Here is a 27,964-nt window from a genome sequence, read left to right as displayed (position 1 = left end):
TTCAATTCTATTCATTACAAAATGTTTTAAAACTGCTGGTCCTAACCCACTAAATGGTTTTCATCACTTAATGGCTGAAGCTTGCAGTTTAAAAAATACTGCCACAGAGCACTTCTTAATATTTTTCTAGTTGTTGATGGCTTTGAGAAGCCAATGAAAGCTATGAACCATCTTCCCCCAAAAAACACACATATAATATGCACATAAAAGTTTGCCTACAGTTGATATACCAGGTTAAAAGCTCCCACCCTAAGCAAAGAAACAACGGCCACTAATGGAAAAAGAGACAGAAAAAGGATAAAAAAGAGAGACAGAGGAGGAAAGAAAGGAGTAAGAAGTGATCAAAATAATTCTAAAAGTATAAAAATGAAGAGTTGTTCAGCATAAGAACCAACAGCTCAGCTCAGTGGGCCCTGAGCGCCTTATTACAGCACTGAGTCGGAACACAGCCTAACAATCAAGGGCCAAAATGAGACAGACAGTATTCTGTTTTCGACGACAAGGACATAAGCAATAAATACATTTTGGAAAGATATCCAACCAAAAACACTTGTTTCAAGTTAAATAGTGAAGCACAGTTTTAATATTTTGTGCATCTCCATTATGCAGTACTGTACACACATTCCTCCACAATGCCAGGTAAAGGAAACGTTAGTACACAACAGAAAAGTCACAAGATTTTCACATCTTTCATATCATAGTTCTTCCCAGGACAACATTAAGATCTTAAGAAGCCCTACCCCTGAAAGTTTATATTTCAATGAAATTGAAAATAAAATTATAACTAAACCATAAAATACACATAAGGAAATCCTATAATGACTTCTTTTCACCATGATGAGTACTCGGAGGCTTCTCTCCAAATATCAAATTCTTCCAAAATATTTGTAAAGCCCCTGCTCTGTTGAGACTCTAACTAGGCATCCCATCTGCCTATCTACCAGCTTCTTATTTTCCTCAGAATGACTTTTGGCGACTTGTTTACAAATCATCACTGCAGTTTCTTAAAAACACATCCCCAGAGTTATTAAAGTTCTGATATATAATATACACTGAAGCACCTTTTTACTAAACTCTTCCTAAATCCCCATGAGGTAGAAATGAAGTCTCCATTTCAATGTCCATAACAATGGAGCACAAAGAAGTTAAGTGGTATGACCACATTATCTAACAAAAGTGGAATCAGGACCAGGAGCCAAGAATCTGTTCTCTTTTCATTAGAGCACACAAGCCATGCTGTCAGGCCTGGAAAGCTTTGGCAAAAAGTGGCCAAGAACACCTCATCACAGCAACTTGTGTTGTACAACGCCTTACCCGGGCGCCTTCGCCTTTGTATAATAGAGAGCTACTCTGTTGGGCAGAAGCCTCCCTTTTCACTATCTGCAGAATGCTGAAATCCTTACACCACCAGGAATAAACAAAAAAGAAAGGGGGAGAAAAGATCTTCTAGCTACAGGGAAATTTTTTTATCTCAACAGAAAAGAATTTTTTTTTCAATGTTTATCCCAGCACATCAAGTTGTGCCTACCTCTTGAAGAAATGCAAGACGTTGTGTCACAATCGTCCTTTAACTTCAGAGAAATGAATCAGGAAGGTAGCAATGCAACAGGTAATGTTTATTTAAATACCTCACCTCATGCTAAGTATTTAGTCTAAAATGTCATCAAAAAATATTCAAGAATGTGTTGGAGTTCTCCAAGTCCCAGTCTCCAAGCCATGTTTCTTTCACCTCTAAAGTAATAATAGTTCAAATCCAGGATGGATCAGGACTCAGGTAAAAATAACCCTTCACGTGGCTGCACAACCGCATTGATTTCCTTGACTGAATTTAGGCTACAACCATTTTAACAAGCAAGCAACAAATTTATCAAGAGCCTTCTTTAAGCAAAACATCATCTTAGGCATGGTGAAAATACAGGACACTCCTGTGGCCTGTGCCCCTGGGAGATTATAATAGAGCTTAGGAGGTGAGACTTTTATATCATAAAACATAAAATTTAAGGGTTAACCGCCGTAGGCACAAAAACAGATGCAACAGGATTTAAGTGATTCCTAGCTAAATGAGTGCATTAGTCTTTCTTTTCTTACTGCCTAAAGGAGTGCTTTGGGTTTAAACGAAGGAAAGGTCACTGTCAACTGCAGAGGTCCAAGAATGCTCCGGAGAAGTCACAGGATTTGGGTAGGTCTAAAAGGATGGGCAAGATTTGGATAAAGTAACATTCCACCGAAGAGCAGCATATGAGATTCTGGTTTTTAGGTCATAGTTGAACCCTGCCCTTTCTAAAAATTTTTCGCTAGGATAGTTGTATTCTTCAAAATGTATTTTTTTTTAAGTATGAATTGCTAGAGACTCAAAGCAGATATCTGTACACCCAGGTTCAACTGTAGCACTGTTCACAACTGCCAAAAGGTAGAAGTAACCCAAGCGCCCACTGACGGATGAATGGGTAAACAAAGTATGCTGTACAGATACAATGGAATATTATTCAGCCTTAAAAAAAAAGGAAATTCTACACAGGCTATAACATGGATTAAAACATGGATAGCAGCCTAAAGGCCCACCCAACCACATTTCAGACACAGGGGATAAAACAGCTTGCCTCAAGCAAAGACCTCCTGTGAGTAATAGCTTAGAAAGTAAGACTGGAATCAAATTTCAGACAGCCTCAAATGTCAGAGTGAGCAGTCTGGGCTTCAGTCTGAGAGCAGTTTTGAAGTAAAAGTCAGTGTGTGGGGTAAGGGGGGTTAGATGATGAAACTGACTGAACTTGAACCCAAGTCACCCCAACTTCAGTGTTTTTGAGCTCTTTGCTCAGATTCTATGTCATACAGTAGGACAAGGCTTCAAATGTATTTGAAATATTGTGTAAACCTTAGCTCCAAGTTATCTAGCAAAGTTTTTCAGTTTTGTGTGAACCTGGGCACATGACTGAACCTCTCCAAATCCCAGTTTCATCATCTGGACAAGGAGGACGATACTGGTTCCTCCTGTCTAATCTGAGGATTAAGTGAGATTGTGCGTTAAAGCACGAACCACCTGACACATACAGCAAGCATCTCATAAATGTTACCTACTGTGAGTTTGGCTCTACTGGAATTTTTGGCCACAGTAAATAGCCAAATCAGGACTCAAAAGCCTACAATACACGTTAGTATCTCAGCTAAATGCATGGAGGAGTCCTATGATGCTGAAGTCTTACCAAATGCTCTCTGTATACAGAGAATGGATGAGTTATCAGAGGGGCACACGAGGTACGTATGGTCTTAATGAAGCTCGTAGGAAAAGCCTGGGATACTGAGAAAACGGCTCTACAAGACAAGCTGGTGGAATCTTCAGAAATGACAACATGCTATTCACTTCACACAGAGGAATTCACCCTCTTCTTGGGTCTCGGGTCCTGGGAATCTGATCACAAGACATCAAGACATTATGGGTCGCAGCATTTTAAATTTAGCCATCTGTAAGATTTCCCAAATTTCCCTGAAGAGGGCTTTTGTCTTAATTGTTTTTTTTTTTAAAGACACAGTTTGGTCTACCATACGCTCTGGTTGGTTTTTCAGACACAGTTCAAAATTGTGAAAAACTGCCTAAGTGAAAAATTACAAACATAAGGTCAATCACTGATGTAGGCTTCTATCTGGGTCTTAAATCTGAAACAGTGGAATTCAGACATACACCTCACACCCCCATCTAAGAACAGATCTGTGATACATATAACCAATAATGACAGCCTAATTTTCACAGAGGAAGAAACTAAAGGCATTAGAAGGTTTTAAAGACTTGCTCAAGGTCTCACAAGTAGTAGCAGGAGCAGTTTAACGCCAAAGCTCTACACCAAGGTCTGTGATGCAAGAATAGAGAAGTATGATTTGTCAAGCTCTGTGAGCTGCTGGGCACAGAGATGCCCTCAAGTTACATCAAGTACTGAAGGTTTTACTGTGATAATCACATACCCAGGAACCCCCCGAGGAACCCATTACCGAGCTACAAGAAAAGCTGGGACCCAAAAGTGAGTATGGATGGCTGTGAGGCCACATTATGGAACAAAGCAACACAAGTTTGTGAAGACCTCCTTTCCAGTCCCACTATCAATGTGCTCATCCCCTACTCACATTTCTGCTTCCTCTAGGCCTGCTACTGACTGGTCTTCTCACTTTCTACTCCAAAGCTGGCCTGTTGCAAAGACTCTTATTCACAGTCTCTGCCTACACACGGCCCATCATGGCCTCACCACATCATGACTCCTGGCGTCTGCTTCTGTTGTTATTTTATTTTTTTCAGTATTTCTCAACTCAAAGTTTGAGGAGAGATTCAAGCCCTATTCATCTTTTTATCTATGCTGTGCTAAATCACTGGCCTTAGATCAGGCAAGCTTGTCAGGCACGGTCCCTGTCAGTGTAGTCTGAGACATGCCTTAACTACCATCATATTATAATCCTTTGTTCCTGTGCTGCCAGTCATTTCAGACTATGAATTAAAGAACTATATATGAGTTCTATGCCACGCCGAAATACTGGCTAAAAATATCACTTCGGGCAGCCTTTATTTCAGAGCAGGATAACACAATACTACCTTATCTTCGTTGCTCTGTAAGGAACAAGTATTTTCCAAATATGTATCATTCTCTAGACCTAATAAGAGTCTCTTAACTAAAGGTACAGAGTGGTCCTGTGTTACAGGTATGCTACCAGCTACAAGTCTTGAAAATAATATTATGTGGCTAATTGAAAGTAGTAATCCAACAAAAGTGAAATCTGTGTAATGAATACCAAAGTAGGAGAGGGTAGGGAAAAAGGGAGGGAGGAGAGGCAACGAGAGAGTCAGGGAAGGGGAGAGAGAGAAAATTCTGATTATAAGAAAAGCTCAGGGTCTGAAATCTTGAAGAAAAGTCATGCTGGGTTTCCAAGTTTTTCAGATGGTCATGTGGTCAGGTACTCCATTCCAACTATATGTCAAGCACCGGGCTAAAATGCCCCTTAGGGGCTTCCCTGGTGGCGCAGTGGTTGAGAGTCCGCCTGCCGATGCAGGGAACACGGGTTCGTGCCCCGGTCCGGGAGGATCCCACGTGCCGCGGAGCGGCTAGGCCCGTGAGCCATGGTCGCTGAGCCTGTGCATCCGGAGCCTGTGCTCCGCAACGGGAGAGACCACGACAGTGAGAGGCCCGCGCTTACCGCAAAAAAAATAAATAAATAAATAAAATAAAATGCCCCTTAATCTCCAAAACAACTCAACAAGATAAGCATCATGATACCTCTTTTACAGATGAGAGAACTGACCCTCAATTACTTCAATGGTCACAGTGGTTGTGAGTGACCAAGACACAACCTTGGCCTGTCTGCCAAAGGCCCATGCCTTGCCCAATATGCCACAACACAGTTGGATGCACAAAACAGCCTCTCTTTAGAAATTAGGATTATCATTAATACTTATCTGTACTATAGATCTAAGAGCAGAAAGAGATGTGTGTGTAGAGGGGAGGGGTGAATCAGCCGCATGAATTAGCCACATGGCTCTTGTGGTGAATTGCTTCTTCCTCCTCTACTCTGTGCTCTTTTTTTTTTTTTCTGGCTGTGCCCTGCGGCATGCAGGCTTTTAGTTCCCCGACCACGGATCAAATCTGTGCCCCCTGCAGTGGAAGCACGGAGTCTTAACCACTGGACCACCAGGGAGGAAGTCCCTCTACTATGTGCTCTTAAAGGTAAAGGACCCTGTGCAGTTATCAATCACCTGCCATCCAGTGAACAGGATGAAAACCCATCTCCTCCCAAGATCGTCTCCCACCTTCCAGAGAGGAACACACCATCCTAACGGTTGCTATCACTTTTCTTTGACTAGAGAGCACCTACGACTTTAGAACTGAATGCACTTGTTCCCTGTCACACTAGTTCACGTCACTGTACTGTTGAATGCTAACTCAACACGTGGCAGGAATACGGATTATCTCTTCAATTATTTGTCTGGGTTGTTGAGGCTGCCTTGCTCCAAAACCTATACACTCAGTATCATACTCAGTTATGTTGAACAGCACTTTGTAGGCTGAGAATGCTTCCCTATTAGTGGTATCACTGATGCACATGGTAACTGCGTAAACTTAGCAGGACCATTATTAAGAGCATGAACTACAGAGCCAGACTTCCTGGATATGAATCCCAGCTCCATCACCTACTCGCTGTGTGACCTTGGACAGGTTACTTAGCCTTTCTGAGCCTCAGTTTCCTCATATGTAAAATGAAGATAATTTGAAAACCTTCAGTGCATAGGACTCTAGTAAAACTTAAATAAACACGTACATGTAAAGTGCTTAGAATAGCATATTGTACCAATAAGGACTTAATACGTGTTAACTGTCATTGTTTATCATTTTACCAATAAGAAAACACTCTCCTGGGAGTTAAAGTACTTGTTCCAGGTCTCACAGATGGTAAGTAACAGAGCCAGGACTGGAGCTCAGGTCCTTGCTTCCTAGTACCCACCACACTGCCACCAAAAGATGACACTTCTGCAGACCTGAAGTTGGGCCTTAATTTCCTCCAAAGTGAACTTCAAGTACGGCTTCAATCAGAACATTTAAATTAATATATTATAAATATTATTCAAATATATCAAGTACTATATAGTGCCTGCATGAACTCCCTAAGCTTGGCAGATAACAGATAAACTCATGCCATTTTGCAAGTTCTAAGAGGAGAATTTTTTCAATCACCAAAGGTTTTAAGGGAGCTTGGACAGGTTGAAACTGGCAAGCTTTTACCAAAAATGATTGTTTTGAAAAGTATTACAAAACTGTCCAAGAGACATACTGTGCTCCGAAACGAGACACAACAGCCTCATGATCTGCTGTTGTTCCCCAGCTCTATCTAGCCCCCTAATGCTGTGACTCCATTCCAAAAACCAAAGCTACACTCTTGAAAACACACACAATTTGTTCTCCATGTTTCCTTAATTGTCTACCTTTTCAACGAGCCGCGCAGGCTGAGTCTGCATTTGGTGAACCCCTCATACACAGTCAAGTCTAGGCATTTCATTTCACCAGCTCAGGAGTCCGTCTTCCTTCCCCCACTTGGTCAAGGTGGGAGGGGAGGTGGCATTAAAGAAGGTTCTTGTTTCACTCAAATTTGCTGGGTCTGGGTTCTCTGGGTAAAGGCCCATCCACCTAGATGAAGGAGAACCTTCTACTTCCAACTCTAAAACCAAAACAAATTTAATTTTTAATCAAACTTACATAATCTGGAAGATGACCCACCCAACTACCATTACTTCTGGAAATGACTGGGGTACTGAGATAAGAAAATTACATTTTTATGTTTTTTTCCCCAAAGCATTTGTTACTTGTGTAATTTTTTTAAGGCTGAGATAAGAAAATTACATTTTTATGTTATGTATCCCTATGCTATCTCATTTTTTTTCCCCAAAAGCATTTGTTACTTGTGTAATTTTTTTAAGGCTGTTTAAAGGAAATTTTAAAAAGAAAAAAATTTAGAGAACATCTGGGTAGGAATAACACTAAGCTGGGCATATGAACTCCAGCCCTACTCTCTGCCAACAGCCCCGTGAGCTTGGAAAAGGGCCGAGCCCCTAACAAGACTGCAGTCCTGGCTGACACCTTGATGACAGCCTGGTGAGACCCCAAACAGAGGACCCAGCTAAGCCATGCCCGAATGCCTGTCCCACAGAAAGAGTCAGATAATACATGTATGTTATTTTAAGTCACTAAGTTTGGGGCAATCTATTCTGCGGCAAGAGAAAACTAATACACCATTTATACTAAATTCTCAGGAAAAATGTTATCCCCAAAAGGTAGGAATTTTCATGTATACAAATGAAAAGTGGTTTTGACACTTCACATAAACATATAAATGTTAACTAGTATTTTTTTTTATGTTTACCTCATTTATTGTGCTCAGCCAGCACCCTTAAATATAATTTTATGGCTGACTTGGGCGCATAAAAAATTTACGTATTTTACTTATAATCTCATTGGTTGTTTCTAACAGTATCCAAATTATTTTTTCCTGTGTTTCCACAACATAACTAAGTGTTTATTCTAAAAGAACCTCTAACGGCTCACAAAACTTACTGAATCTTCAGCTCAGAAGGGCTATTCCTAGCAATACTAGTTGTCCTCTGAGCGTTTCATATAAAATTCTAAGTAGGAAAAGACAGACAGCCCGAAGACCACCTCCAGCCCCGACCAAGGAACTCTTTCCTGCCTGTCCCTGAGTTAAAGCAGATAAGAGAAACAAAGCAGGGACCCTTGGTCTACTCTCTACCTTTTATCCAAAGCTAACAATATAAGCACCTTCCTTTTCTATTATTAGTCAAATAAATGTTAACTAGTATTATTTTCATTTACTTTCCAATATTTTAAACCAAATATATTGTACTTACATTTGAATATTTTTCATAAGAGTATTGGATCCCATCCTTACGGAGATCCTAATTCTACTACCAACTTCTAAAAATTAAGACAATTTTTACTAGACTTTCAAAGCAGTCACTCTTACATCTACAAGTAGTTTAACTTAAGATTCTAAAATTGGACTAATTCAGACCTCTATATCTGGATGATCCCCACCTGACAATTCAGATAGAAAACAAACTAAATCTACTTGTTAGTACCAAAAATACTTCCTGTCAGAGAATGGACACCTTGGTTCTTTAGTTTCCAAATTTGCCCTGGGCCTTGTTCTTGCTTAAATTGCAGCTTTCCTGTTCCTGAACGGAACCACAGTCCTGACCAGTCACCCTAAAAACAGAATCACGTCTGGCTGCGTCTCCTGCATACCAAGTTCATATGAAATCCTGCCACCATCCCATCTGGCTGTGGACAGGGGTGGGGAGGCCAGAAGAAGCTCTGACAAAGGACAGAAAGAATACAGAAGAGCGGCGCTTAGGAATGTCACAACCAGCATTTCCCACCACTGACCCCACAGAGACTGCTGGAGCACGTCCTGCAGCTGGGCCCAGCCTGCACTGCACTCGGCCAAGAGTGAGGAATCAAAGCAAACAGTCTCTGACCCTGTGTGTTACCCCACTGGGCCAACATTCCCTCTATCTGTTCTTACCTGATCCACCTCCATCTCCAATGGAACAGCCTTCCCGCAAGGACCACGTCAACATCTGGAACTGTCTCAGATTTAGAGACTCTGCCCGGCTACAGACAGGGTGTTGACCCAACTCTGGGCTTTTTAAACAAGTGTGTGAACCCAACTCAAAGCAAAGAAGACATAATCCTGAAGCATGCACTTTACTATCTTTCGTAGAAGTACTGGATCCTATTTTTATGGGGATCCTAATTCTAGTACCAACTTCTAAAAATCAAGACAATTTTTACTAGACTTTCAAAGCAGTCCTCTTACAACTACAAATAGTCTAACATAAGATCCTAAAATTGGACTAATTCAGACCTCTTATATCTAGATGATCCCCAACCTGACAATTCAGATAGAAAACAAACTACAACTACTTGTCAGCACCAAAAATACTTCTTATTCAAATAAGGGTTGCAAAGAGTAGAGTAGATTAAAACAAAACCATATGATATGCATTACAGAATAGAATAAAACTTTGAATGACTTTGGAAGCAAAGATTTCAACAGTATTTCCCCAAAGTGGACAGACTTCAACTACCCACCCCAGGGCCCTTTTTACTCTTCTCCTTTTTTTTTTTTTTTTTTTTGGCCACACCATGCGGCATACGGGATCTTAGCTCCTTGACCAAGGATTGAACCTGTGCCCCCTGCAATGGAAGCGTGGCGTCTTAACCACTGGACCGCCAGGGAAGTCCCTACTCTTCTCTACCATAAGGAGTTCTCCAGGAGAAAAGTCTTGAGAGGCATGCCTTTGGGTGCACCTGAAGCTTAGAATTCCAATCATAAATGCTTCTCATGGAACATATCCTTCAGCATGGTAGCAACACCAATAAAACCACTTCACTATAGAATTCCCTGCCAAGCCTGTGACGGGGTTACAGCAGAGGGCCTCATCAGCATCCACTGCCCTTCCCTCTTCCTCACACGCTGATAGAGATATTTAGTAGAGTATTCAACCTACTTACACACAACCCATCTACTTTGGAGAAAACTGACCCTCCGCCAATCCTAGGAGCAGACATCATTTTCTGAAGCCATTCAGCTCATTCTGGTCACCTGGCCACAGTCAGTAGTTTGAGGAGGACGTGTGACTCATTGGCCTACCCAGAGCTTCCGGTTTAGTATGACAGGATCACCAGGGATTCCACTTCCAGATTCAGCTGGCTGGAGATCCAGAGGATCACTAGGGGTTATAAATACTCTAGAGAGTTGGTAACTCTTACCTTGTGAGAACTCTGTGAAGGCAGGTAATATTTCTTACCTCTAGATATGGTGGTGAAAGCGGGGGTGTGGGGGGCAGGTTGGAAGAACAGGGTCCCCTGACCTACAGCTGGCTCACACAAGAGGCTGCAAAAGCTCTGGGTACAGCCAGAGTTCTAAAGCCTGAGCCAAGCGTCCCTCTGTTCACAGGCCCCCTTATCAACCACGGCTTCTGAACATACAAATGACTGTTCAGTATGTTTGCATGATGGATCACTCGAGACCATCACACAATTTTATAGGATAAAGTAAAGCTATGAGACTACAACAGAGACTAAATAATAAAAAAAATTTTAAAAACTGTACCTTCTCTTCCTGGGAAAGAATTAAAAAGCAAAGTGAAATACAAGATAGTAAAATATTGTATGTCATTAACTTGGCCTTTGGCATCAGCTGAACAATTTTCAGCAACCCAAGAAGAAAAGCAAAGCAGGACGCTTATCAGAATAAGGGCCAGAAACAGATCTCCCAAGGGTAGTATATACATCATGTGGGGTTACACAGGGTAAGGTGGGGTAATCAAATTTATCGTACAGTATTTTTTAAAAATTACAAAACCAGGGCTTCCCTGGTGGCGCAGTGGTTGAGAGTCCACCTGCCGATGCAGGGGACACGGGTTCATGCCCCGGTCCAGGAAGATCCCACATGCCGTGGAGCGGCTGGGCCCGTGAGCCATGGCCACTGAGCCTGCGCGTCCAGAGCCTGTGCTCCACAACGGGAGAGGCCACAACAGTGAGAGGCCCGCGTACCGCAAAAAAAAAAAAAAAATTACAAAACCAATACATACTTGACTTAACAAGCCCTATAATACTGAGGTCTAAAAGAGTAATAACTCTTCCCCGTCCCCATATCCCAACCCACCCCACTAAAGTTAGCATGCCTAAATCCACCCATGCTAAAGTTAGCATGGTACTAAAGTTAGCATGGCTTTCTCTATGTTCATACAAATATACAAACATATGTACACATCCATAAACCCCCATTAAAAAAAATAAGATCATACTACACACATTACCCTATAAGCTGTTTTTTTTTTCTTTTTTGCTTAAAATAGAGAATGCCCAATTCTCCAATATGACATGTGTTTAAAGTTACAAAATGAAGGCACACATCTCATGGAAATAGTAGTCCCAAAGTATCATGGAAAACATTAATTATATGAATATCTGGAAGCAAAAAGCAATTTTCTGCTTTTGTCTCATACCAGAAAGAACATTCCTAAAACAGTCAGAAAATAAAATCATGTAAGGCTGAAACCCAGAGAGTTCGTCTGCTAAAGACTCATGAATGTTAACACTTGACATTTTGTTAAAAAGGAGATTCTTTTATTTTTAGTGGGCACAACAAATCAGGTATTTGAATGCATGTAATGTTCTACTCTCCATCCTATTCTCAATTCAGCTGAAAGTGAACTGTGCCTCTTAGAGCCAGAAAGAAAAATGATCAGCCAACGTCGGTTAGGATATATCTGATGCCTCCTATCTCCATCTCAAAGACCAATGTTTAAAGTCTGTCTTTTATTTGCTATCAGACCACATTTTCAATTAAAGCTGCAGAACCATGATGTTTTCCCACCTGAAAACTGAACTGCTACACTTTGAGGAAAGGTGACACGGGGCCTCACTGCCAAACCAAACAACACCTCTCACCTGCTCTACAGCAATGGCGTTTTATACCTCTTCCATCTAAATCAGCAGTTTACATAACTACACCTCTTAGTTAGTTTGGCAGCCAGTTACCAAATTAATATTCCAAAGCAGTATCCATATATCTCAGGTTACTGTCAACCTCCCCCTACCTCCAACAATCAAATCAAGAAAGACTGAAAGTTCAGTTCCCAGATGGTGACTCCTATTTCATTAAGAAATTAATTATCCGGGCTTCCCTGGTGGAGCAGTGGTTAAGAATCCGCCTGCCAATGCAGGGGACACGGGTTCGAGCCCTGGTCTGGGAAGATCCCACATGCCACGGAACAACTAAGCCCGTGCGCCACAGCTACTGAGCCTGCGCTCTAGAGCTCGCGGGCCACAACTACTGAGCCCACGCATCTAGAGCCCGTGCTCTGCAACAAGAGAAGCCACCGCAATGAGAAGCCCATGCACCGCAATGAAGAATAGGCCCCGCTCACCTCAACTAGAGAAAAGCCCGCACGCAGCAACAAAGACCCAGTGCAGCCAAAAATAAAATAAATTTAAAAAAAAAGAATTAATTATCCAAAATTATCCTTGAAACATGATCGCCTATCTGGAAAGGAAAGCTATAGGCAACATAAAATACAGCTTCGCATATAATTTTTAAAAATATGTTAGTTCTACAAAGTTATAATCAGTTACGTTCTCTCGTTTTATTTACTTATGTTTCCTCCTCCTGTCCCCACACTGACAGACAGAAAAACATGAAGCATGGTCCCAATAATCCAATTCATATCTAGACACAGAGAGACTACAACATGGGGGAAAAGAACTCAGAAGCGAGTCAGAAGCTATTAAAACTACTTCCACCCCATCCATCCACTTCCTTCTCAGCTGCTGGTACAGGGAATCTTCATCTCCTTGGTTTAGTTAACATGTCTCTACCTGAACAGATGCAAATTTCTGTGCTTTATGCAAATTCCTGAAAAGCTATATATAAAAGCACTTTTGACTCATGTTTTAAATATATTTAACAAACTTAATAGAGTAACACTATGAAATCCTTTATAAAGAATTTTTACAACATAAAATTTCTATTACTGTATATATTTATATGTTTTCATTTTTGTGTCTGACATGATACTTTTGTATAGCAGGACATGACTATTCCCAAATCTCCAGGGACCAAACACATATTCGTATCTGGTAATTTGCTCCTGTCTCTACTAACTACAAATGTTAAGAAGGTTTATGTCTTTTTTGACGGTTCACTGCCTTGCATCTTAATGAGTAGCTTCTCAAAGGTCAGGCTGCTAATCTTACGAAGGTATCCAAGAAGACGCCTGTGGATTTCAAACTTCCTCCTGAATACATGTTCCTCCGAGGGCAGAACTAAGTCTTCCACTTGTTTTACAACACCCCCGACATCCAGGGCAACACTCTGCACAGTCAGCCCTCTACAAACACCGTGTGGAAAGCAGACCCACGCGACTCTAATGCGATATTACTCACGTGCCAAATGAGCAAACCCAAAACTCTTCCTGAGGGTATAAACAAATACCTCTGGACTCCAGTAAACAAACAGAAAAAAGAGAGAAGAGTCTAAGGAAGAAAAGCCAGCTCTGTGCCACAAAATGCGAAGTCTAAACCCCCCAGATGACCTCCAGTGCACACTCACATATATCTCATTGTGGTCAAACCGTTTCTTGAGGTTGTTGATGACGGTCTCCTCATTGAGAGGTTCTAAAAGAACCATATCTCCAACTCCAATCATATTGTCCAGAAGTGACGTTTTCACCTCCATTTTGGCCATAGTCTCTTGCTGTAAGAAAGAGGGAAAGGGGGACAATATAAATGAGCAAGATAATTTCAGATGGGTTCTTAGCACCAATGGAGAAATGAAACACTGCTAGTTCCAAATGGCCCTCACCTGCCTCATCAATGTCGTAACCCGCCCCCACCCCTGCCCCCAAAACCTACGTCAGAAGCCTCTGCGGAAACTGCAGTCACTGCCAAGCTGCTAGAAGCCCCACTTGCCAACCTGCTGCCACAAACAAACCTCCCTCCCAGTCATCAACCCAAGCAAAGTCCATCTACAGAAAGAGCCACTAGGAAGCCAGGGTCACCGTTTTCTTCTGTAGACCATCTCCTCTCCCCAACCAGAAGTTGCAAAGCTCTAGCAAGAGAACCCAACCCACCCCTTTCCACTAGCCCTTGCCTACCAATGTCAGACTTGAACCCACAGGAACCTGCTGCCCGAAGACGGCATCCCCCAGTATTCCATGATGAAATGCAGAATGCCATTTCCCAGGAAATGTTTAAAAAATGATGCTAACATTTACTGAGTACTTTTGTCACACATCAGATGCTGTATCAAGAACTTTCCATGCATTAATTAATTTAATCCTCACAACTCTATGAGGTAGGTTGTTATCATTATCCCCATTTTAAGATAAGGAAGCTCAGGGAGATTAAGAAATCCTGCTTATGGTTAATTAGGAGTGTGTTACATTTTGTGCTAAAAGAACTTAAATCACCACTTATAACACTACATCTATGGGGAGAAATTTCATTCCAGGAGTCAACGCTGACTTATAAAGAAAATGATACACCCCACTTGAAAATCAAAGGTTGCCTATATGATATAACCTGCCAAGAGTGACCTCAATATTCTCAACGCTCATTCCAACAGACACACCGCTAGAACAGCAAAACCGAATTAACATGCAACGAATAGACCAGAAATACTAGTTTCCTTTTAGCCCAACGTGAAAGCCTACCAAGTGGAAAACACAGGCACGCTGCAAAGGCAGCACTGGACTCCCACTCTAAAGTGCGCGGTGCCACCCAAGAGCAGAAGGTTAAATGCCCAAGACTTCAAATCTGATCACTGTCAAGAGTACTATCTGAATTTAGGAGAGTGTGTGTGGTGTGGCGAGGTGTGTGTGTGTGTGTGTGTGTGTTATGCTGCTTTCTCTAATATCATCAGGATGTAGAACTAAATTCATCTGGGCCCTTCCCTCTAAATACTTCCAATGCAGAAGTCAATTTTGTTTAACTTCAGGACACTAACACTAAATAATATTTCAGGATACTAATAAATGTTCACATATATTCATGCCCCTAATACTGAGAGGGGAGTACATTTAATTCTTTCCATGAAGGAGTCACTCAAGCATCCTATATCTTATAAAGGTCAGTCTTCTTGCTTAAGGCTTAGCAATTTAAATAAATGTACTCTATTCTAGTCTAGAACATCTAGTAGGTCTCTTAGAGGCAAAAGAAACTACATTTAGTTGGGCTATTTTAAAGAGAACTGGGAAAGACCGGGAATTACATAATTCTTTATTATTAATTATTAATGATTTCTATGAATCCAAACACATTCTTTATTTCTGACCCATTAAAAAAAGAATTTTTTTTCAAGTGTGCACTGAAAAGCCAAAAAACTGAAACCAAGAAACAGCAGCAAGATTCTCTCATAAACGAAAGCAACCAATAAAGAAGTATTTAATACTCAAAAGAAGAAAAACAGGGTTAACTTTTTGTTAATGTCTTTTTAAATTTCATACCAAGTACACCTGGAATAAATAGCCCCAGGTATCGCTAAAACCCAACAATAGTCGTACCAAGAACGGTTTCACGCACTTTGAACTAGGCCAGATCTTTCAAAATAAACCAGGTGGAGGGAGGGGTACTTGCCACTCTCTAGAGATGCAGCAGAAGCCAGGGAGACAGCTGGGCCCATGCCAAGTCCGTGGAAAGACTTGTACAGGAATAGGAACATGAGTACCCAACCTTTGTCACAATAAATTAACATTTAAATCAAATTTCAAGTTCTCAGACTCGAGAAATGCCAAAAGCACTCTAGCTGCGATGCATTACATACAATTTGGCAGATGAGGGAAGAAGGCTTAGGGATTAAGGGGGAAGTCAACCTGAGAAGAGTTTCAAAAATAACCACCGCAAACCAGCAATTTAAATTAAGCAAAGGGGCAGAATGGGAACTCTTTGCCCTGGGGTAGATTCCTGTATATAATAAAGTCTATTTATGGAAACAGCTGCAGAAAGACAGCAGCTTCGCTGCAGGTTAACAGTAATTAAGCAGCCAGTCTTTCTCTGTAATTAAACCTGCTTCACCATTTCTTCAAATTCAAGTTTCAAGCAAGAGTATGGGTTCTAATTTTTACACTTCTATCCCAACTTTATAATCTGAAGGGCGGAAGAGAGCAAAACAAATGCTGAGTTACAGGCAGTGGGTAAAAGTGAAAAACTCTGAAAATACAACTTTTGCAAATCAAAATACAGCAATAAAGTAAACCAACTGAAAAGGTAATAGCAACATCCACTTAGTCATGCCAGCAGTTTTGTTTCCTATCATTTAACTTTTTTAGCACCTAGGCACTTAGCGGGGAGGAAACAGTGACATCCTCCCCCTCATTTTCATTCTCCTGGTGAAACTGGGACACTGAGAAAATGACACAGAGATACTTCCTATCTTCGCACACATGGACTGATTTCCCTTACCATGACTACCATCTCCAGGCCTGGTTGGTTCACTTCGACATCTCAACGAAATTAGTCGGAATAGTTCGTTCAGCCAAAAGAAACTGATTTGTTTTTTCTCTGAAAGAGCAACGCTGACTACAGGAACAAATTTCAGAATCACTTGCTAACTCAAGGTTTCCATAAACTATCAGAAGAATTCATATGGGAACGTACATAGAGCACTAAGGATACTTTTTGTTTGACACACAGATGTCCACCTGCACCCTTCCCAAGACCCACAGGGGAAACCACATTGTTCCAGGCAAGCCAATTTTATCCCATGCTCCGGGAATGTAGCGTGCGATCTACACTAAGGTGATCAACACATTTCCACCTCCCAGACACTGTAATTGATTCAGGGCTGGTCATAGAACTGAGCCTGAGGCTTTGGCTTGGAATATGAGGACAAAGGTTCGTTCCATCTACCTCTGGGTGGCATGATTTACAGATGTGATACTTGGAACTTCTGTGACCATGTCTGCTTTCATGAGGGGCCTAGTCTGAGGAGGAAAACAATACAAGGAGGAGGGCAGGGAAAGAAAATAACCTGATAACATCACAAACCTCTGGATCAAATTACACCTGAAGCCCATCCCACAGCTCTCAAGTTGTCGGTCACAGAAGCCAATTAATTCTCTTTATTATTTAAACTGTTTGAGTTGGATTTTCTGTTATTTGCCACAGAAAGCATCTTACCCAATAAAAGAAGCCGGCATGAGGAAATGGAGTGCGTCAGTAACACACTGAAGAGCGCGGACTGGCTGAGCCAAGGACACTGAGTGGAGGCATGAGGACCTACTTACTATCTTAGACTGGCAAGATCACCTTTGATACTTAATAGAGACACAGCTGATTAAACCACAGCCTGTTGTGCCTTATGACATGGACCCGTGCCTGCAACTTTCAAGAATTCGAGGGGAAAAAAAAAAAGATGCCAGAGTATGTGTTGGCTACTTCTTAAGGATCTACAAGAAAAAGACATGCTTGCTGTGAAACTGGTCTGTCTGAAAGCCAGAGAGGAGAACATATGACGCTACTAAGTTGAGTCATTCTGCCTGGGGGCAGGGGACATAGAGGAGAAGTCCTCTATCCCAAGCACCAACTGTTTCATCTCTACAGCCTGAAAAAGGGATAGCACTCCCACCATGAAGATGCAGCACAGGGGAGGTATCACCTGCTCTACTGCTTCTTAAGCTTCTTAACTGTTCCCAGGTGGATTCCATTAACCAAGAGCTAAGGCACTCGGCAGAGCAACAAGGCCAGGTCCAATCGCCCAGAGACAAGTTCTCAGACCAAGTTCTAGGTTCAAAACCTGAGGGGTTGGTAGTATATCTAGTTTTAGTTATTAGTCCGTGGAAGCAGATAAACCTCGAAAGCCAACAACGTTTATAAGGGATCTACACTGCAAAGAAGTACGGCTGACAGTGACTTACAAGTGGCTTGACTCTTAAGACAATCAACCCCAAGACCTGCAACTCGTAAAACAAAAAACAACTGCTAAAGCATGACAAAGTCATCATCCCCAGTGCTCCACTTAGATGGGGCCACAGAAGACAATGGACAGAGGAGGTTTTCTTGAGAACCTCTGGGGAGGGTGGCTCTGTTTTCAGCCATACAGGGAAGAGGTGCATTATGTTGGCTGGGGCATTTTATTTTCGTAAGCCTAAGAATGGAAAGAAAGGCTTATGTGAATGTTGGGCAGCCAAAGGGGGAGCATAGTAAACATTGGTCTTTTATTTTAAAGGGGACACCATCCAGTACACAATCCTATTCCTATTTGCACCTAATCTCCCTTTCAGGGGGCCCAGTTACCTTGCGACAAGTAATCTAGTGAGAAGCAATACCCAGTTCCCATTACAGAATTCAAAGGAGACAGATCTGCTCTCTCTCTACCCCAAGGAACGTGGCTTATATACAGCCAATGACATCCTCCTGTGACTTGGAGTCCCAGGTCATGATGACAGCTGGTGGTTACACTCATTATTCACTGCAGCAACAGCAGCATCATGAAACCAGGTGGTTCCTGTGCCATGGTTTCTGCTACGGATCCTGCTGCCCAGCCCTCCAGTCTCTCTAAGTTCCTGCCTAGCTTCTAAGCCCGTATCCTTCCTGGTCCTCCAACCTCTCTGCAATTCTGTGAGTCTCTACATCGTTCCTGCATTGCAAGCAACCAAGATCCCTAATCAACATGAACACTAAGTACTGTGCCCAACATATAATTTTAAACCACGGTTACATCTTCAATATTACAGGTACCTAATCTTTTTCTTCCAACCTTGGTGAAAGCCATCTACAAAATACAACCACTGGCGGAGCCCTCCGAGGAAACACAGAGGAGCCGGGAAGTAGGGCCTCTACCTAAGAGTGCTGATTTAGCCCAACCACCAAGCACACCAACTGATACCCGGTGACTCCATGGCTGCCCCAGCTCTTCCCATCTGTTTGTCCATCCAAGAAAAACAAAATATATGATCACAACCACTCCTTCCCCCACCGACTCTCATCTCAAAAACTTCCAAAATTACCACCTATATTTCAGTGTACACCAATTCACTTACTGGCATCTTTTGCAGTATAAAAATACCATTTAAAGTATTGAAAGCATCATTTCAAAAATTCCTCAAAATCCAAAAGAGAATGAAACATAAACATCCTAGAGCATCTTAAAATGCCATCTGTAACCTAACATTTAAATATGAGTAGTCTATTCAGTCCCAACCTTAAATGACCAGCCACCTACCATGTTAACGTCATCTATGCTCGGAATGTCAAGACCAGCATTCCCCAAGCCAACAGCCCTACACAGACATGGCCAAACTTCATGGCACAACCTTATGAAGGCCATGGCCATTCTACTATTGATATCAAAGCAGCAACACTGAAAAGCTGTTGCAAAGTAATTGATAATTTAATAATGACTAAGAAGAGATGCAGTTTAAGTTGAAATATAGCATCTGGTGGTCTCCCATGTTATTCGAAGGTCTCAGAGTGCCACAGATGAGAAACGATGTGTATTTTTAAGTTGAAAGAGTTTTACTATAGAGTTTGAAAGAACACTCACAAATCAGAGCTCAGGGTGCAATGGTTAACAGGGATTAACATTAAGTCATGAACACGATTTTAAATTTGAAGAAACTTTGGGCTACAAACTATTACATAAAAAAGATAAACAACGAGGTCTTACTGTATAGCACAGGAAATTATATTCAATATCCTGTAATAAACCGTAATGGAAAAGAATATGAAAAAGAATATATATATATATATAAAAAACTGAATCACTTTGCTGTACACCAGAAACTAACACAACATTGTAAATCAACTATACTTCAATTTAAAAAAATAATAGGGCTTCCCTGGTGGCACAGTGGTTGGGAGTACGCCTGCCGATGCAGGGGACACGGGTTCGTGCCCCGGTCCGGGAGGATCCCACATGCCGCGGAGCGGCTGGGCCCGTGAGCCATGGCCGCTGAGCCTGCGCGTCCGGAGCCTGTGCTCCGCAACGGGAGAGGCCACAACAGTGAGAGGCCCGCGTACTGCAAAAAAATATATATAATAATAATAATAATAATAAATAATGAGAATTCCCTGGAGGTCCAGTGGTTAGGACTCGGTGCTTTGACTGCCGTGGGTCTGGGTTCAATCCCTGGTCAGGGAACTAAGATCCCACAAGCCTCACAGCGCCACCAAAAAAATAAATAAATAAAATAAATAAAAAATAATAAATAAATCTGAAGGAAATTTTAAAGCAAAGCCATTAAAGCCACTTGCAGGAAAACTTAATGAAAGGAGATTATCTACTGCTTTGGTAATTGTAAATGGGGACAGTTGAAACACGTCTATTATAATGTCATTAATAATACACATCAGAGGCAGCACCTTCAGGGCGTCTGCTTAGCATAGTAACAATTGTTCTTATTTGACTCGAGTTCCCCTCATTAACCTGCCTGTAGGGTGGTCATGTATGCATCCTAGACCCTTTTCTGGAGAATCAGCTCCTTGGTGTCCAGAGTCACCCTTATTCATCTTTCTCTCCCCAAAGGCACAGTGCACAGCCTCTGGCATATGGCAGGCATTCACAGAAACACAAAAGGAGAACAAGTATGCAAATTTACAGTTGACAACTGATTCATTCAATAAGGGCACATTCTCACAGCTGCCATCCTTGGTTGCTTGGTTCTGTCAAAGCAGACCAGAAGGCAAAATAATGACTGCGGCTTCAAGCCGCTTTGATCCATTCCTCTAAAAACATATTACTATCAACAAAGGACAGGAAACAGAATTGAGCTATTTGGCTCCCAAAGACATTGCTAATGCTTTTAAGAATAACATGAGAAACACATTTAAGTAAGAAAACAAGGCCAATGTGGCAAGACTTCATGAACAAAATAAGACTCAGCAAATCCTGATGGCAAGACAAAGGTAAAAGTGGGACCAAGTCTATAGGATGCGGTTCCGGTTCCGTACCTAATGCAATGGCCTAAGTGACTGAGAAACACTGGAATTTCCAGATCTTTCAGAATAGCATGGAATCTCATCTCTGAGAAAAGTTTGATTAAATTTCCATTCAACTCAGTTCAACCACCATTTACAGTATAGAGCTCTGTTGGTCCCTGGCATTGTGTTAAGTGCTAGGGACACACTGTGAAAAATCATGGTACTTCCTCCTCTTATACACCCCCAGGAGCTCACAGTCCAGTAAAAGGGTTAAGACAAGAAAATAGGCCACTTCTGAAATTTCAAATGACCCTTTTAATGCTTCAGAGCAATACATGTTCACTATAGAAAAAAAAATCAGAAAATGTAGATGAGCAAAAAGAACATAAGACAAATCCAACACTCTCATGCTTTAGTTTAAATCCTTTTGGATTCATCAGAATCCTTACAAAACCAGATTTTTTTTAATTAATTAATTTATTTTTGGCTGTGTTGGGTCTTTGTTGCTGCACACGGGCTTTCTCTAGTCGCGGCGAGCGGAGGCTACTCTTCGTTGCGGTGCGCGAGCTTCTCATTGCGGTGGCTTCTCTTGTTGCGGAGCACAGGCGCTAGGCGTGCGAGCTTCAGTATTTGTGGCACACGGGCTCAGCAGTTGTGGCTCACAGGCTCTAGAGCGCAGGCTCAGTAGTTGTGGCACATGGGCTTAGTTGTTCCGCAGGCACGTGGGATCTTCCAGTACCAGGAATCGAACCTGTGTCCCCTGGATTGGCAGGTGGATTCTTAACCACTGTGCCACCAGCGAAGTCCCAAAACCTGATTTTTATAACCAATGAATTGGCCATCATTTCTGGTGTTACAAATTTTCATATATATCAATATTTCTGCCTCAGGCAGGAATGTGAAATAGATCCACAGGAGCTATGAAACCATGGAGCTACACCAAGAATATCCCCAACACTTTTAAATTCAGCCAAATTGCATGGCCATCTGCCCCCTTGTGCTTTAGCTTTTCCCCCTCCCCCAAATTAGCAACCCACATTATCAACAGCCCGCCCACCAATCATCTCTACCACTTGGCTGTGTCTAACATCTCGGCGCACAAAGATGTACACAATACATCCAAAATTTGTCTCTTGTATCGTCACACACCAAAATACAAGAAAACAAAAGCAAAACAAAACCCTTCCACTCCCCCTAAATTCCACAGCCACAACTGATTCAGATTCCCATCCTTGGCCTCTCCCTGTCTCTTCCTTCCCTCACAGCCAACCTATCTCCTTGATTATATCAGCTTAATCACTCCCACTCCATCCCTTCCCCGCCCTTCCCCACTGTGACTGCCCCAGCTCAGCCTTCATTATTTCTCACGCTGAAGGCAACATCTCCTAAGTGGTCTCCCCGACAGCCTCTGCCAGCCCTCTCCTTCCCCCATCCATGGGCCACACCACCGAAGTCGCCTTTCTAAATCACAGTCTGATCAGGTAAGTCCTGCTTTAAATCCTTCAATAACTCTCCAGTGTCTTTAAGCTAATATTCAAATGCCTTAGCAGATGCTCAAAAAGATGAAACGGAGAACTGCCATACGACCCAGCAATTCTACTGTAGGGTATGAAAGGAGAGACTCAAACGCCCACATTCAAAGCAGCATTATTCACAAAACAAAATGTGACATATATATACAACAGAATATTATTCAGCCTTAAGAAAAGAAGCAAACTCTGACGCATGCTACAGCACAGATGAAACTTAAGGACATAATGCTAACTGAAGCCAGTCACAAAAGGACAAGCACTGTATGACTCCACTTATATGAGGTCCTAGAGCAGTCAAATTCATGAAGACAGAAACTAGCATGGTGGTTACCAGGGGCTGAGGGAGGAGGGAACGGGAAGTTGCTGTTTAACAGGTACATGGTTGCACAATAATGCGAATGTACTTAATGCCACTGAACTGCACACTTAAAAAGGTTAAAACGGTCAGTGTTACATTATATGTATGTTTTACCTCAATAAAAAAAATTCCTTATCAGAGATGACATGACTCCACAGCCGGACTCCAGACATCCTCCTCCTCCGTCTCATCTCTCCCCAACCAAGTTCCCCTGCCCCCTAAGGCAAACCTCACAAGAAGGACCACCTGGGACAGACAGAAAAGCTGCTTTAGATCCTGACAGTGGTTCAGCTGAGCTGCTTGTCTTAAATAAATCCCCCGACTTCAACCAGTGTCAGCAGCGCTGCCCCATAGACAGCATGCTCTGAACAAGCCCTACTCCTCCAGCACAGCTGTTAGCCTGCTGGTCTCCCCCGGCCCCTGGAGAAGGCCTGAGCTCCCCATGTGTGAAGACCCCGCTGCCTGGCCGAGGGGGCTGGCTCACAGGGCACTGGGGTGCGGAGCAGGTAGATGATGCGTGTGAGAGGGACACCGCGTGCTCTTCCTTCCAGGGCTGTTTCCATCATCTCTCCCCTTCCCGTCAGACAGCCTTGCATGGTTCCCCAAGAACGGGAAAGATCATGAGAGACTCGGGTTAGAAACCGAACGGTGAGACACTTTCTCGGTATTTACGAAGCTAAGGGCAAGCGGAATGAAAATTGCATCCTTTAGGACAATTTACTCAAGCAGCATGGTTCTCAAAGGAGAAGGGGTTAGTGGGCCACACAGAACCACTCGGGGTGCTTTGCAGGGCTCCCCAGAGATTGAGAAAGTGGGCCGTGACATGCTTTTGCGAAAAGGCAGAGGGGATGCCAATTCTCACTCCTATCAACACACTTCCTTAGAGAAGCTTAGACAGGGTATATCGATTCATGGCATTTACTTCACATAGTTATCTGATTTTCCAATCTTGTGTTCCACCACTACATACTGAGGTTTTACCCACTTTTCTCTAAAGCTTTTTGTTAAGAATATATAATAGACTGCTAGTAGGAGGGCTTTTGTTACAATCTTGGATTTAGGGAAAAACAGGCCCAACTACTGGGCAGTTTCCATACAATAACTATTGTCTTAAGTTCAAACTATGGGTAACACAAAGGACATTAAATTATCAGGCAATGATACAATGGAACAGATTTGAACTGGGAATGAAAATAAACAGCTAAAAGCATACGGAAGCCCCTAAGCCATAAAGTCAGACTCAAATCTTAAAAAGCTCTGTGAATGCGAAAGGCAATTAATGCAACATTCTGGGTACCTAAGAGTTCACACCCCAGAGAGTTCCTCTGAATAGGCAGAGACGGGCCAGGACCACTCAGTGTCAGGGGCAAGGTTCGTTTCTGTCCGGGTAGAGAAAGGCTAGCCATATCAACCAAAGCCATCAACCAGGAGCTGGGCTCCCCTCAACCCCGGGCACAGTCCAGTTATTAAGGATTTGAAAGATAGCATCTAGATAGAACTTTACAGTTCATAAAGTGACAGGTTAAAAAAAAGTTTTTTTCTAACAGTGGAAATGAAAAATGTATTATCTAGACTAATTGGAAAGATTTTTGAGTCAAAAATAACTGGCTGCCATGACAACACTGAAGGTTTTGGATTACTACAAACTATCTCTTCTGATGTATAAGCAAAATTTCTTAGGATCCCAGGCAAAACCTTCTTTTAAGAGACAGAAATGGACCCAGCAGATGTTGCACATCTGGTTTCTGGAAGAGCCAGGGTGAGGAAGCTCTCCTATCTGTTCTGACAGTAGGCTTTCACACTTACTATACTAATATTACACACACCCTTCAATCTAATTCCTAAGTCACCAAAGGTCAGAATATTCCACAGTTTTTAAAGAGAAGCTTTACTTGGGAAAGAGTAACTTTCTACAAGTTTAGCTGCAAGAATTTTCCAGGACTGAGAAATTCCCTTTTGATCCACCCCAACATGGAACAGCACAGGCTTTGAATCACTGACCCAAGCTCGAATCCAAGGGAATTCATCTATGGAATTCAAGTTTCTGATCTAAAAATTCAGGGATGACAACATCCACTCCACTTTCTCTCTTTTTTTTGGGGGGGGGGGTCCGCGGGCCTCTCACTGTTGCGGCCTCTCCCGTTGCAGAGCAACAGGCTCCGGACGCGCAGGCTCAGCGGCCATGGCTCACGGACCCAGCCGCTCCGCGGCATGTGGGATCTTCCCAGACCGGGGCACGAACCCGTGTCCCCTGCATCGGCAGGCGGACTCTCAACCACTGCGCCACCAGGGAAGCCCCACTTTCTCTTTCGAGAAAGCAAAGCCTGACTCCCGAGAGGCTCTCACCAGATGTTAGTTCCCTCCCTTCGCAATGCCCATTTCTCCTGATCCTGAAGGGCTCCCCTACTCTTCCCTGCTGTTTTCTGGCAGGTGTGTCCATGCAAATAACCTCAAGCACTGCCTCATTTGAAATAGACACCCCATGGAGTTCAACCCGGAGGAGGAACGCAGCCAACATCACTGTCCCCACCGTCACTTCCTGGAGGAAGCTGTGCAGAGTCATGGCAGGAACAACTGCTGAAGGGCAGGGAGACTTCAGAGAATGACACCCACCCCCAAGACTGGGTCTGAAAGCCACCCCCAGCCCTCCCTCTCCACCCCCTCCCCAAGCATGGTACCCTCACCAGCCAAAATCCTAGAAGGTCAAGAATGTAGGGCAAGCCATCCTGGCTTTAGGGGGAACCTATGGTCATGCTGTCCTATACTGGATGTTACGAGAACTCATGAGCTAACGTCTGAAAAGGCCTATGAGTTCCTGTGGGACACAGTAGCCAAAAACTCTAAACCACTGTTATAGCCAGAAACACAAACTCAGCTGCACTGGGATGTGCTAATTATAACCCACAGTCCTCTCAATTTGTTCCCTCATGCAGATTAAAAAATATTCCAATAATAAAAACGTGTTTAGTTTGGCAAACCTGACACCCTGGAACCCCTAGATGAACGTAAAACGGCTCACATGTAACTGGCACACCTGACAGCTCTGACTGGTTCCTGGCCGGTGTGCGGATCCCAAATACCACCAGTGGTCATTAAATACAATACAGTCACCTGGGGAAAATCAAGTTTCCTTCCAAATGAATTGGCTTGTTAATCAGAGGGTCCCAGTCTAGTCCCACATGCTAATACGCTCACCCAAGTCCTCCTGTCCTTGCCCCCTCCCCCTGCTTACATCGCTTGTACAGTGATTCTTTCTGCTCTCTTCATACTTGATCAGACCATCCAAGCACTCAAGATGTTCCCTTATAATTCAAAGTACGGTGAATTGCACCTAGGAGCCACCCAAGTAGGCTTTCTTGTAGCCATCAGTTTGGGGGTCCCTATAAATCAATTTTTGAAGACATCTGGCTGAACAAAGACTCTCACATAAAATAGCCTGGGGTACACCAGAGCAAAACTACCTTCTTTTAAAAAGGTACCTTTCAGTCATTCAGGCTCTTTTCAGTGACAATGGAGGGAAATATATTGAATTTAGTGCACTCTTTGGGGTAAGGAAGCAAGTTATCTCTCCGGGAAATGTCAGCTGTTGCATTTTGCAACAGACCGGAGGTTGGAATGACCACCACAGTGGCTCCAGAAAAAAACCGACAAGTGCCATATTGCAGACTCAGTTCTGCAGCTAGCGCACAGTGTGATCCTAGGCACACTGCCAACTCTGAGCCTCAGTTTCCCCACAAAGGGGTCGAATACATCATCTCCTAAGATCCTGTCCCAGCTTCCATCATTACTGATTCAACCAAAAAAAAGCTCAACTCTGCAAAGACTGACTTCCTTCATTTGGGGTGCGCAAGCCTCCTGGATCTGGTTACAAAGAATGTTAAAAACCAAAAATGCCAGTCCACAAGAAACTTTCCCAGTGACATCTACACAGAGGTAAAGGAAAGCAGCTCTCTTTATTCTGACCTCACCAGCAAAAAAAATGTATTAAGGGTCTAACCATACACAGCACAGAAGGAAATGCACAAGATCAACAGCATCACCATGAGCAAAGGCATCAAGGTACACGTGAATGTGTTCTCTCTCTGTTTACAACTACATGGTTAGCTGCAAAATGGCACTGGCTTTTTTAACAAATGCATCTAGTTAAGAAAGCAAAAAGGGATCTCAAATTACAAATTTAAAAACCCATATAAAATCAACTATACTCCAATAAAATTTTTAAAAAAGAAACCTATACAGTAAAAGAAAAATGTGCATCTCTCAACAATACATCTTCAGTAATGCCTCTGTGCTTGTGGTTAAGAAAAAGTATTTTTGGAATAATAAAAACTCAGAAGCTTCCTCAAGCAGTTATCCACTAAAATAAAGTCTAATACACTACGTAATCAAAGAGAGAGATGTTTATATATTTACGTTAGGGCTTCATGAATGTTTATTAGTTCAGAATCGATCAAACAAAAATAGCTAAGATGTTACCAAAATGACACTGATAATGTAAATTGAGAAGGCATAACAACTTTGTCACTGAAAAAGAATTTTTAGAAAAAATAGCGAAATTGCAGTGGGTTACTTCACCTAAGTTGATTAAAATCAGCAATCAGATTCGAATTTGGAAGTATTTTCTCGGTTAATTTTTTTCTAGTTTTTCTCATTTGGAATTTAAAGCACCATAATTTTTCCATATCTCTAAACACATTCTAAAGTGTTTACGAAGAACTAAAAAAATACACAATTCAGCAAAGCAACTTACGAGACATGCCATAACTAAATAACCCTTTTTAAGTCACAAATTAAAATGTTTAACAAAATCTATGTTTACTAAATTTAAATTGATAAATGTAAACTAAATTTTAATAATAGTTCTGTTAATTTCCAAAAGTTCTGTAGGATGCAGCAATTATTTCATATATTTACATAAGGATACATATATACAAATGCCCCCAACATATAAACACATATTTTTTCCCTTGAATAGAGCACGCACTTAACCTGTAAAGCTATACAAAACTCAATTGTTAACCAGATTGACCAAGTATAGAACCATACAATAAATTTTCCCAACGGAAGTTTTGGTAAGAAATAAACATTTAATAGTGCACTACCCT

The 27,964-nt window shown here is 42.2% G+C and overlaps 1 protein-coding gene across 5 annotated transcripts in view; it reads right to left on the bottom strand.

Annotated features, from left to right (window-relative positions):
• Positions 1-27,964, bottom strand: part of MYO1B (myosin IB) — a 182,646-nt gene that overhangs the window by 136,860 nt on the left and 17,822 nt on the right. For 4 of the 5 annotated variants that reach the window (XM_033400313.2, XM_004276947.3, XM_033400310.2 and 1 more), the window contains exon 2: positions 13,663-13,806. In XM_033400313.2, the coding sequence (XP_033256204.1) occupies positions 13,663-13,797 (135 nt within the window). In that variant the 5' untranslated portion in view covers positions 13,798-13,806. Of the gene's footprint in view, positions 1-6,952; positions 7,186-13,662; positions 13,807-27,964 lie in introns of those variants that run through there. The other variant, XM_033400311.2, reaches the window with a different exon arrangement.

The sequence above is a fragment of the Orcinus orca genome, chromosome 7, assembly GCF_937001465.1.
Source record: "Orcinus orca chromosome 7, mOrcOrc1.1, whole genome shotgun sequence".
In the NCBI taxonomy this organism is placed as follows: Eukaryota; Metazoa; Chordata; class Mammalia; order Artiodactyla; family Delphinidae; genus Orcinus; species Orcinus orca.
This window is presented reverse-complemented; position numbering and strand designations above follow the sequence as displayed.